The following is a 12305-nucleotide window of genomic DNA, read 5'->3' on the forward strand; positions in this document are numbered from 1 at the left end:
CCTTTTTTTCTCTATACTCTTCTCTTCCCATCACTCTGGGTACAAGTTGATCTTAATCTCATCTGTCTATGGGATGTTGTTCCAGCACTGTGAAGGCTTTTTTCAGAACTCTTATCTGGCCTTCCTGTTTTTGAGGCTCACCAATGGTTTACATTTTGTCTAAACCATCTGTATTCGCTCTGGTGTAGTCTTCTCTTGATTGGTGACCCTGACACACATACACCTACCTCCTGGAGAGTGTTCTTAATCCGGCCAATTGCTATGTAGGGTGTTTTCTTCACCAGGGAAAGAATTCTTTGGTCATCCACCACAGTTGTTTCCATGGTCTTCCGGGTCTTTTGGTTTTACTGAACTCACTGGTGCATTCTTTTCTTTTTAAGAATGTTCTACACAGTTGTTTTGGCCACGCCTGTGGTTTTTGCTATCTTTCTGATGGGTTTATTTATTTTTTTTCAACCTAATGATGGCTTGCTTGACTGATGGTGACAGCTCTTTGGATCTCATCTTGAGAGTTGACAGTAACAGATTCCAAATGCAAATAGCACATTAGAAATTAACTCTGGACCTTATATCTGCTTATTGGAATTGTGATAATGAGAGAATAACACACACCAGGCCATGAAACAGCTGAGAAGCCAATTACTTTTGGACCCTTAACAAGTGGGAGGCACATATGCAAACTGTTGTAATTCCTACACCCTTCATCTGATTTGGATGTAAATACCCTCAGGCCATCTTGTTTGTTTAATTTCATATCCATTGTGTTGGTGTATAGAGCCAAAAATGTTAGAATTGTGTCAAATGTCAAGTATATATATATATATATATATATATTAGGGGTGTCAAAATTAATTGTTTCTTCGGTGCACCGCGATGCAGACGAGGACAATTCGGTATCGGTTCAGAAATAATCATAACCGGTTATTATGTACTGACGTCATTTATCTCATATTATGTACTGACGTCATTTATCTCATTTATCTCTGTCGCGAGGGAGGCGAGCGCGGGTATTTACAACACTACAGGCGCCAACTACTTAAAAATTTCACTGTGTGTGTGTTTTCTGGAAAGTCTTTCACTGGCACTTACAGCAGAAGCCCCTATTTCTCTGCGATTGAGGGAATGAAAGTGAACTCCATTTCTCTCTCTCTCTCACTGTGGCCCATTTCACCTGCTGGCGTGACTCTTCCTCTCGGCTGTATGCATTCAGGCGGCTGTACCTGTGCATTGTCGCGGGACCCGACCATGTCGGTGTGGTGCTGCATGTCCATGTGTGTGTGTTTATACAGACAGCTTGTTATAGCCACCACCCAAAATACAACACTGTGTATGGAAAGCATCGTCAATGCACCGTGATGCACCGAAATATCGAATTGAACCGAATCGATGGCATGATAACCGAACCGTGAGACCAGTATACGTTATATGCATTATAAAATAAAAATTATTTTTTACATAAAATAAGTATATATATATATATATATATATATTATTACAAATCATTTGTTGTCATCAGGGCTTGTTCTGCACCTCTTTCTGTCATCTGAAGTCCAGCAGTGTTGGTGCTTTTAAAACATTTGACATAAACGAAGGCCGCTATGAGAAAAATGATGATGATGATGGAACAGCTCATACCAGCCACAATGGAGGGTTTTGATCCATGATCTGTTTGTTCAACAGAAAATAAAATATATTAGTTAAATCTACATGAGGGAGAGTAAATTATTAGGCAATTTTCTTTTCTGGATGAGTTAAAAAATCTGGATAGACCAAAAAAATTAATTTGATAGATAAAATAACAGTAAATTGATTTCATCCTCAACAATCAATAATAATACATAATACTATACATGTAATACCTTTTATGTCAGCTGATTCAGTGTCAGTTCGTGTTTCACTGGGACCTGTTAACCAATGTTATCAGAATGAATATTAATGACCATTTGCAAATATATTAAACCCAACAGCACTATTAAGATAGCCTACCTGATATCTCCACAGTGAATTCTGATCTTTTCACTCGGCACAATGTTTGGGATATGAATGTGAATGTTTTCTTCATTGCTGTATCTGGAGTGTATCTGCATGTGAAGCTGGTTCTCTGTTCACAGACATCTTTAGGAAACTCTTGTCTACAGATTACTGAGTAATCATAGATTGTTGGATGCTGAAACTTATACAGTTGAATGCAGCATTCAGTGCACTGTTGAGGGATGCTGCAGGTCAGAGTGACTTCATTTCCCACAGTTCCAGTCACATTATTACAGCTCACACTGCAGAAATCTGAAAAACAAACATACAAACAAACATGTATTACAGATTTGTATATTTATACTGTCAGTTCTACACATTACATGTCTGTCAATACACATGTGTATGATACTGGATTATTTTACATTATTTCTGACAGATTTATTTACCAGTATCAGTCCTGGTGAAACAAATAAAAACCTTCATTTTAATTCATGCAAATTAGTTTTGTTCATATAAATTCAACTGCTGCTTTAAATAAACAAATGAAGAAATTAATTAATAAACAACAGTTTTTTTTTAAATACTACAGGCTAAAAATATTTTTGAAATTCTAATAATTATTATTATTATTATTATTATTATTATTATTATTATTATTATTATTATTATATTAATAATATAATAGTCTTGGATATTTCAATGTCCAGAAACATTGTTTATTTTGATTATTAGTCTGTACTGTCAGATTAAAAACACCACCAGCACAAACTTTAATATACATACCAATATATACACAATTATATTTATGCAATTTATTTGGTCTGCAGTGCTCAAAAGCACAGAGAAACTTTGCCCAAATATTACACATTTTACATTCTTTAAAAAATAGTTACAAATTTGAAGCCTTGCCAATAAAATAACCTCTAAAAAAGTACGACTTTTTCTTTTGCTTAAATGACACTTGAAATAAATACAGAGTACACAACCTGACAGAAAACAACTGTGGATTTACTGACTTAAAAACAACATTATTATTGCGGTACCTGATATCTCCACTGTGAAATCTTTACTTTCTGCGCAATTTCGACCACCATGCACATAGAATCTGAATGTTTCCTTCATTGCTGTATCTGGAGTGTATCTGCATGTGAAGATGTGCATCTTTTCACAGCCATGAGAAAACTGTCCACAGATTACGGAGTCATTATATTTCTCAGGATACTGAAACTTATACACTGTAAAACAGCCTGTCTTCTGTTCAGAGATGCTGCAGTTGAAAATCACTTCATTTCCCACAGTTCCAGTCACATTATTACAGCTCACACCGCAGTCACCTGAAAAAAATTAAACACACAAACATATTACACTTTTATTCCTGCACCATAGAGAGCATCCTGACGGGAAACATCACAACCACCCTGCTGAAAAATCCAGCTTAAACCAGCTTAAGCCTAGACCTGGTTTTAGAGGGGTTTTGGCCATTTCCAGGCTGGTTTACAGCTATTTCCAGCCTGGTCTTAGCTGGTCAGGCTGGAAAAATGACCAGCTAAATTCAGCTAAAACCAGCCTGGTTTAAGCTGGACATAGCTGGTTTAGGCTGGGCTCCCAGCCTGGCTAGGCTGGTCAAGCTGGTTTTAGCTGGTTGTCTCCCAGCCTGACCAGCTAAGACCAGGCTGGAAATGGCTGGAAACCAACATGGAAGTGGCCAAAACTCCTCTAAAACCAGCCTGGTCAACCAGCCTAGGCTGGATTAAGCTGTTTTTTCAGTAGGGCAGGTTTGGGAACAGCCTCATGCAGGACAGAAGAGCTCTACAGAGGGTGGTGCTGTCAGCTAAGCACATCATCCACACGGAGCACCCTGACCTGCATTCAATCTACAGCAAATGGTGCTGGACCTTAATTTTTAAGTTTAAGTTTTAAGTTACACACAGCTCCATACTGTTTATACTCCATACGTCTGTCAAAAAAATAAGTATGTATTTTTTAAACTAATAAAAAGTTAAGATCATTTTAATTCATGCAAATTAGTTTGCTCACACAATGCCACTGCTGCTTTGAATAAATAAACAAATAAATATATTAATAAACAACAGTATTGTTTTGCTATTAAATGCTAAGTATGAGCAATTCCAGCGTTATGGATGTGACATTTGCAGTAAAAACTCAAAACTCACATAGAAATTCACATAGAAAGTTTATATTAACATTAAATTGAACCATCTGTTTATATTTTCCAAAACTACTAACCACAGAGTTATAAGATTAGAAAAATACTAATCTGTAAACATGTTTTGTACTTTAAATGAGGAAAATAAACATGCGTTATGGATGTGACCTAAAAAGTATGCAGGTTTGCAGTATATAACATACTTTGTAGAAATTCTGTGAATTAAACTGCACAACCCCCGCAAACATTATACTAATCAACAGGATAAGAGTTGGCTCACTATTAAAAACAAACATGATTGATTTTATTTTATTTGATATTTTTGCATTTATGAGGAAAAAGCTTCATTATAGATGTGACACCTCTCTGTTATGGACGTGACACCGCTCTGTTATGGACGTGACACCGCTCCGTTATGGACGTGACACCTCTCCGTTATGGACGTGACACCTCTCCGTTATGGACGTGACACCGCTCTGTTATGGACGTGACACCTCTCTGTTATGGATGTGACACCTCTCTGTTATGGATGTGACACCTCTCTGTTATGGACGTGACACCTCTCTGTTATGGACGTGACACCTCTCTGTTATGGACGTGACACCTCTCTGTTATGGATGTGACACCTCTCTGTTATGGACGTGACACCTCTCTGTTATGGACGTGACACCTCTCTGTTATGGACGTGACACCTCTCTGTTATGGATGTGACACCTCTCTGTTATGGACGTGACACCTCTCTGTTATGGACGTGACACCTCTCTGTTATGGACGTGACACCTCTCTGTTATGGATGTGACACCTCTCTGTTATGGACGTGACCGATGTGAAATTGCCACTTGTGTGACTTTGGTAAATCAAATAAAATTGTTTAAAAACAGAGAAATTTCTGAGTACGTCTAAAGTACTGTAAAATACTTGCTTACACAAAAAACAAAGAAACGGTTTCGGTATTTTGTTGAAAACTTAATTTTTTTCATGGCAAGGTTGACATTCGCATGGAATTGCTCACATATTTTTACCATATTATTACAGTCTTGGATATTTCAGTGACAAGAAACAACATTTATTTTGATGCAGTCTGCACCTTCAGATTAAAAAACAACACACCACAAACTTTCATATCCATACCAATACACACACAAATATATTCATGTCAATTATTTGGCTTGCAGCTCTCAAAAAGCAGAAACATAAAAATAGAAATATTTGCTTTAATGTTTAACATTATTTTCAAAACAGATAAAAATAGAGTACAAAGCCAAACACACCGCTTAATCTTCACTGTCTATATGAATTATTTATAATTATATAATTATTAATAATTATTGTATTATTTAAAGTGATTTGTTTGTGTTTTTTGTCATGCAAGTTCCTCAAACTGAAAGTGCATCCCATAATTTCAAATGCAGTGATTTTATGCGATGGGTAAATAGGTACATAGATTATAAACTCATCATTGCTTTTAGGGCCAGGAAACTGCCAGTTTATCCGCTTAAGTGTGACCTCACATAAAGCAGCTTCTAGGTCCAATTGCTATATCAAACTGTATGGGGAGACTCATCAAATGGTGTAATAAATGTTTACAAAGCAATGCTTTCGAAAATCACGATCACAATGTACATATACATGCCTAATATCAGATGGCCAGAAAATGATTCATTTTTTATAAATTGTTACAATTTTGGTATTTGTGATGCAGCAAGTCCAGAGACTGTTGTGTATACTATGATTTTATAGAAAATTCCCTTTAATGTGTGATACGACACGCATTAAAAGTGGCCATAAACTAATATTTTCTCAATTCAAATGAGTAGCAGCTTGGACCCGGACACAGTATTTCATACATCACCAATATGCCACGACTTAACAAGCAGATAAAGCAGCATTCAGATGAGAGCTATTTGTCTCCTGCAGATCCATTCAAATCATCACATTAAGCAAGAATTTCAAACAATTTATAGTTTTTCACAACTGCTGTGACACTAAACTCTAATCTCCAAATCCTCTTTTAATAAAATAAACCAGTCTTTCTGCAAAAGCTTAAACAATTTAAGTTATCATTTATAAATTGCATACACTCTTTATGCAAAACAGTAAACACAAGCGACAAAAGTAAAACTAAACCACAGCTGTTCTTAACACACACTTAGCCTCATTCGTGAAATTTTGATAATTGTCAAATGAAATTGATTATGTTTGGATTTTTACTGAAACATATTTTAGCATCTAAATTGCTTCTGTAAGAATCCATTCAATTTCACTAGAGTAAAATAAGAAATGGTAATCCTTTAAACAATTTATAAGCTCTACTGAAAATATATATATATATATACAAAAGTACAAAAATATTCACTTACGGCTATCATTACCGACAATCATGAATGTCCAAACTAGAATGGACACCAGCAGGACAGCAGCGTTCATGGCAGATATCTGGAGAGGGAAAATATTAGTATTAGAAGAGCGAATCAAAAAAAAGAAATGTATAAATAATGAAAAAACTAAACATGTAATGATTCATCTTGATTCAATCTGTAATTCTGTGCAACACAAAAAAACGTTTTGAAAACTGCCTCAAATTGTTTCATGTCTTCAGCGCTCATTCACAAAAATTCTTCATTATAGCCTCTCGTTATTAAACAAATAGCTTATATCTATTTCGACTAAGGCTGAACGATATTGGAGCAACCTGACATTAGATATTTTGTTTTTGCTGTGATTATATATTGTGAAAATGAATATACTTTCACTAGATGATTTGAAGAGCTCTATTGTGAAAGATTTCCTTAATTTAGATCATAGTTCGCAAATTGGATTCCTGGAGGGCCGCAGCTCTGCACAGTTTTGTTCCAACCCTAATCAAACACAGCTGATGCAACTAATCAACGTGTTCAAGACTACTATAGACCATTTCTATGGGCCCATGAACATTTCCTACTTGTTACCAAACTATTTCATAACTGTAACAAGAATCAACTCAATCATATCTTAATGTTAAAATAGCTATCATAATATTATTTATCAATACAGTATGTGGCTCTTTTTGGATTCTCGGAAGCTATAGAAATTAAAGATGTAAAACAGCCAGCACTGTGACCATTGTTTTTGTTTACATCCCTCAATATGGTCTATAGACTATTTAGCTGGTGTGAGTTGGAGGTGATTGGAGCTAAACTATGCAGAGCTGCGGCCCTCCAGGGATTGAGTTTGAGACCACTGATTTAGACTGACTGAGATGATCATATCTTTTTATATTCAATGCATCTGCATAAAATGTAATTAATTACAAGCAAAAATAAATAAATAAACAGTACTTTATGGTTTTCTGTGGAGTCTAACAGTATTCAGGTACAAACATTAACAATCAAATGTAAAATAACATGGTCATCATTAAATAAATAATTTAAATACATTAAAGGGCACCTATGGTAAAAAAATCTACTTTTCAAGCTGTTTGGACAGCCATATGTGCATGTATGGTGTATAGACCGTCATATTGGGGTGATATAAACACACCCAGTGCTTTTTTTTCAATTTAACAACATAAAAAACGGTGGACCAATATGAGCGGTTTTCAAACCGACCGCTACTTGACGAAGGAGAGCGGTTCCCCGCCCACCAATATTGATTGACAGGCGCGTCATCATATCCTCAGTTTGTTGATTCACGTCCGCCATTTTCAGCATGAGTCGAAGCGATATCACTAAAGGAACACCCTAGCTCTATTTTTAGATGCAAGGCTCATTGGGCTCAACACAAGATCAATATTCTCCACATTTTCGCTCTAATCGGAATTATTGGTTGTATCTTTAGGTAGGTTTGCAAACATGTGTACTTCTCATTGAGTCTAACTTATACTTCAGCCGTTTGCATTTCTCGCGATCCCAGAAGCTCCCTGTGATCTTAACTAGCATGCGTTTTAGAATTCTAAACATAGGTTTCTATCAGGGTACACTCAAGTCGACGGCTGGGCGCCGCTGACCGCTGCAGAAACCTACGTTTAGAATTCAAAAATGCGTGGCGCGACGATTCGGTGACGATGGTTCTGCCGCGCCACAGAGAGTGTCTGGTGTGCCGTGTCGCCTCTTCAAGCGGCGCATACAGTGCCTCAGTCAAAGTTAATTCAGTGTGCGTGGTTAATTCAGCACACAGTTGGCTGTAAAACTGTAAAAAGACACAAATGATTTTGTACTCTCTGCTTGGTCTGTGTCAGATTTGTACATGTACGACTGAATGCTGATCCTCTCTCTCCTTCTCCGTCTGCCTGTCATACTCTGTTGCAAAAGCAGAGCAGGTGAGCTCATGGCCCAGCCCACTTGTTACGTTGGCGGGAAGCCGAAACTAATTTACATGTGAAGCAACACACCCCTAAATCAGCGAGCTGTGGGCACGCCCCCAACATGACACTTTTTAACACATTATAATAAAAAAATCTGAATTGTGTTTTAAACTGAAGCTAAACTGGCACACTCAGAACAACCATTATATTAATATTACATCAGAAAAAAAGAGGTAAACTATGTTCCCTTTAATATTCAGTAATATCTTTTAATCCTTAATAAATAATCCAATCCTGTGGTGTGGCTATTGCAGATACACACATTACAATATCGATGCTCAAACGATAACGATATATTGTTCAGCCCTATTTCTGACGGCCTTATTTTGGTCTTAGTTGCTCAAAGTGGTTGAACAATTTACTGCTAACTAGATCATTTATTAACATAATCTTCTTGGATACAGTCAGCAACAGATATTCATAAAACAACTTGCATTCAGATGTCATTTAAATTAAAATGAAAAGTTATTTAAAATGTCAGATAAATGTAGCTTCACAGAAAAGATCTCTATATTAGATTTTGTCCTATAGGCTACTTTCACTTGCAAAATGACTAATTCAGCGCTGAGCTGTGTTTGGACACAGATCGATAACAGAACTACACAACGCAAGAAACAACATCGATTTTTTTAACACTCTGAAACAAAAATGTAATGCATGCATCATCTGAACCTACTTGTGCTGTGGGTATTATATGCCTACAGATCATTTCCAGAACTTTATCATGTCCATTTTCCGAAGTTGTGACGTTTTAAAGTCTCAAACTGAACGCTTGGGAGAGTGAAAATGGACAGAAACAGACTTCCACAGACACACCTTGTCAACTTGCCAACAGTGGTTACGCCACATGCTGAAGTGCTGGCTATGGAAGGCCGTAAAGGACAAAACCTCTGGAAGGCTGAAAATAACTTTTTTAACTTACTATTCAAAGCATGCGTTAATAACACTAATTATACTTTTACACCAGTGACGTGTGGTGAGATTTGTGGTGGTGGGTGAGGCAAAGACTCTTTTAAGTCAAAAGTCAGATTTACAAACAAATCCACCCGATATATCTGCCAACTACCGATTGTGTTTCATATATCATTTCAGCATTCGTTATATACACATGGCAGGTACATATTGGGCCAAGGAAGAATGTATAGCAATTAAATAGGCCTCCAAAAAAAAAAAAAACACCCAGCTGGATGCTACAGACAGCTATAACAAGTGACAAACACAGCACCACAGCGGATGCGCTCTCTCATTCACACACACAAACAAACAAACAGAACCACTAGCGATCAGAAGCGCGCGCTCTCTCTCGCTTGCTCTCTCTCTCTCTTATTCACACACACACTGGATTTACACACTGGTCTTACCTACAGTACTTGTAAATGAAGTCTTGGCATGACTTGAATTACTTTGAAATGATCGCATTATCTTCCATCCCGTCCTTTGAAGCAAGTCCTTTAGCTCCAGCATTGGTCGTCCATTATTTATTCACATTTTGACTGAAAGTCCAATCCTGAATAACGCGATTTTTGCTGTAATTCAGAGAAAAACATAAAATAACCGACTCCTATTGGGTATATGCCAAAGGATTTTATAATTTGACAGTAACCTGGGTCATGCGCTTCCGGTGAACTGTATGCCATTGCAAAATCGGCACGATCAAGGTCTGTTTTCTTTAAAAATCAGCGATCTCCACTGGATGAGTGATATCCGATGTAAAGTGGGTCTCAGATTGTACTAGAAGCACTGAATTCGTACGAATTAGCCACTAAACTGACAAAACGTAAAATACTTACGTTTTCTCGTGAGATCAGGCTGGAATTAACATGAGCTCAGGTGCGCCCTCTTCAGTGCGGCAGAGCTACTGCCTGCCTCACCTCATGTCTTTTCAGTGCGGCTTTATGACACGCTTTAACACTAAATAAGTGATAGACACACGTGAAATACATTATCTATTATATGGAAAGTAAGGACATAAAATAAAAATTTCTAGAACGCATAAAAACATTTAATAAAGCATTACATTGGCAGCATACACTGGCTGAGAAAAGGGAGCGGCTCGAGCCAGTTTGCAAGGGATTACGCAATCTAACGAGAGGCAGAGCTCTGTGCTGCCTCACCTCGCTTCCTACGCTGTAATGGAACAGGAAATATGTAAAATACAGCGATTTTTATCATAAAAAATGATTGAAATCATGCAAATCATACAGAAATTGCATTTATAGCACAGATCAGTTGACAAATATTTATTTTATCATCAGTAAACATCTCATGATGGCAGGTGAGGACAATGACAGGCCGCACATCCCTGTTGTACACGTAATTGCGTTAACGCTTCTTTTGTTTTTAACCTGTGAAACAGTTGAACACTTGTTTTGACAATATAATTTGGTGCAAACATTTTGGAATGATGCATTTAGTTTAATACAATAACAAAAATCTGTTACGTTTTATCTTCTCATGGGAAATTATTCAGGGTTCTTAAGTTTGGTTTGATAGTTAAGGATAAATATATCTTATGTAATGTGATATGTCATTATAATGATTTATTGATGTTATTGCAATTTTATACTATTCATGAATGCTAAATTCTTCCTAAAAGATGAATGTGTGATTCATCAGAAGACATTAAAAGTGTTGAAAAGTCAGATATTTATATACTTTATTAGAAGATTTTGTTGCCAATAAATTGAGTGTTTTTATTTATTTTTGATATGATTTTCATTCATTCATTTTCTTTTCGGCTTAGTGCCTTTGTTAATCAAGGGTCATTACAGCTCAATGAACAGTCAACTATTTGTTTTACACAGCAGGTGCCCTTCCAGCAGCAACCCTTCACTGAAAACCAAAGCACCCAGTGTAAACTCATGCTAACACTGGGAGAACATGCTTCACACTTCACACAGAAGTGAAGTTTCATAAACTAATTTTGAGAGGAGCACGTGATTTGATTGAGCACGTCTGGCCACTCATCTGTAATCAGTAATAATCCAATCAGAGTGATCCTAGTTTACTATAATGGATCATTTTCTCCCTACTGCTCTATCTTCGTTTGGAAGAATCCCCCCTTCCACCCCATCTCCTCCTTTTCCTCCCTTTTCTAAAGGGGGAGCTCTCGAGACCTACCTGATCTCAGATCTCCTGATATGCTTATCGACCGGCCGGGAGCCCTGGGCTCAAATATCTCGGAGCTCAGGGTTCTCTCCCGGGACAGCATGCCAAACCTGCTTTATACGCCAAGCATATCTAAGTGGGAACTCTTGAAATGCCAACTGACTCAGCTGGGACTCAACCCAGCAACCTTCTTGCTGTGAGGCAACAACACTACCCACTGTGCCACCGCATCACCCTTATATATTATTTTGATTATAATTATTATTATTTTAAGTCATAAAGATATTTTTTTTAGAAAAATGCAAGCATTCTTTAAAGGAGACTTTTATACACCCACCCAGAGTTGCATGAGGCACATTTAATTATAAATGGATGTGCTTTACTGGACTTTATTGCCATTGCAGATGCAGTGAGACAAAAGTGAGAAACCCATACTGTACCTGTGAAAACTGGCCCCTCGTCACATGGTTTAAAAAATACTTGAATTAAATTCACAGAAGCATAAACTACGCAGGATTCCTATTCACAGAGACTGAAATAATCAATTTTAAATAATGCATCAAGAGAATAATAATATGTAATTTTTAAAACTGCAAGAGGTTAACATATCCAGATGTTGTATCTATATCAGATAAACATACAAATTAAAAAATTAATTTTACAGCACACTGAAAAAAATGATTCAAAGATGATTCCTTGGATTTACTATTTTTT

At 36.8% G+C, this 12305-nt stretch overlaps 1 protein-coding gene across 1 annotated transcript; it reads right to left on the minus strand.

Moving 5' to 3' along the window:
• Positions 1-1492: 1492 nt before the first annotated feature.
• On the minus strand, positions 1493-9315 carry LOC130238122 (uncharacterized). The gene is made up of 6 exons (XM_056469028.1): positions 9160-9315; positions 6502-6577; positions 3018-3308; positions 1987-2283; positions 1860-1904; positions 1493-1665 (listed from the first exon to the last, which is right to left on the minus strand). The coding sequence occupies exons 1-6, from the start codon at positions 9190-9192 to the stop codon at positions 1493-1495; spliced, it is 915 nt and encodes a 304-aa protein (XP_056325003.1). The 5' UTR covers positions 9193-9315.
• Between the last annotated feature and the right edge of the window lie 2990 nt (positions 9316-12305).

Source organism: Danio aesculapii, chromosome 12, assembly GCF_903798145.1.
Source record: "Danio aesculapii chromosome 12, fDanAes4.1, whole genome shotgun sequence".
In the NCBI taxonomy this organism is placed as follows: Eukaryota; Metazoa; Chordata; class Actinopteri; order Cypriniformes; family Danionidae; genus Danio; species Danio aesculapii.

Excerpts from the sequence above, each read along its gene's own strand:
- LOC130238122 (XM_056469028.1), bottom strand. The coding sequence starts at position 9,192 with ATGATCTGTAGGCATATAATACCCACAGCACAA. Across the intron at positions 2,284-3,017 it reads TTTCACAGTGGAGATATCAG|ATTTCTGCAGTGTGAGCTGT; the intron begins GTACCGCAATAA and ends TTTGTTTTTCAG. Across the intron at positions 1,905-1,986 it reads ATTCACTGTGGAGATATCAG|GTCCCAGTGAAACACGAACT; the intron begins GTAGGCTATCTT and ends ATTGGTTAACAG.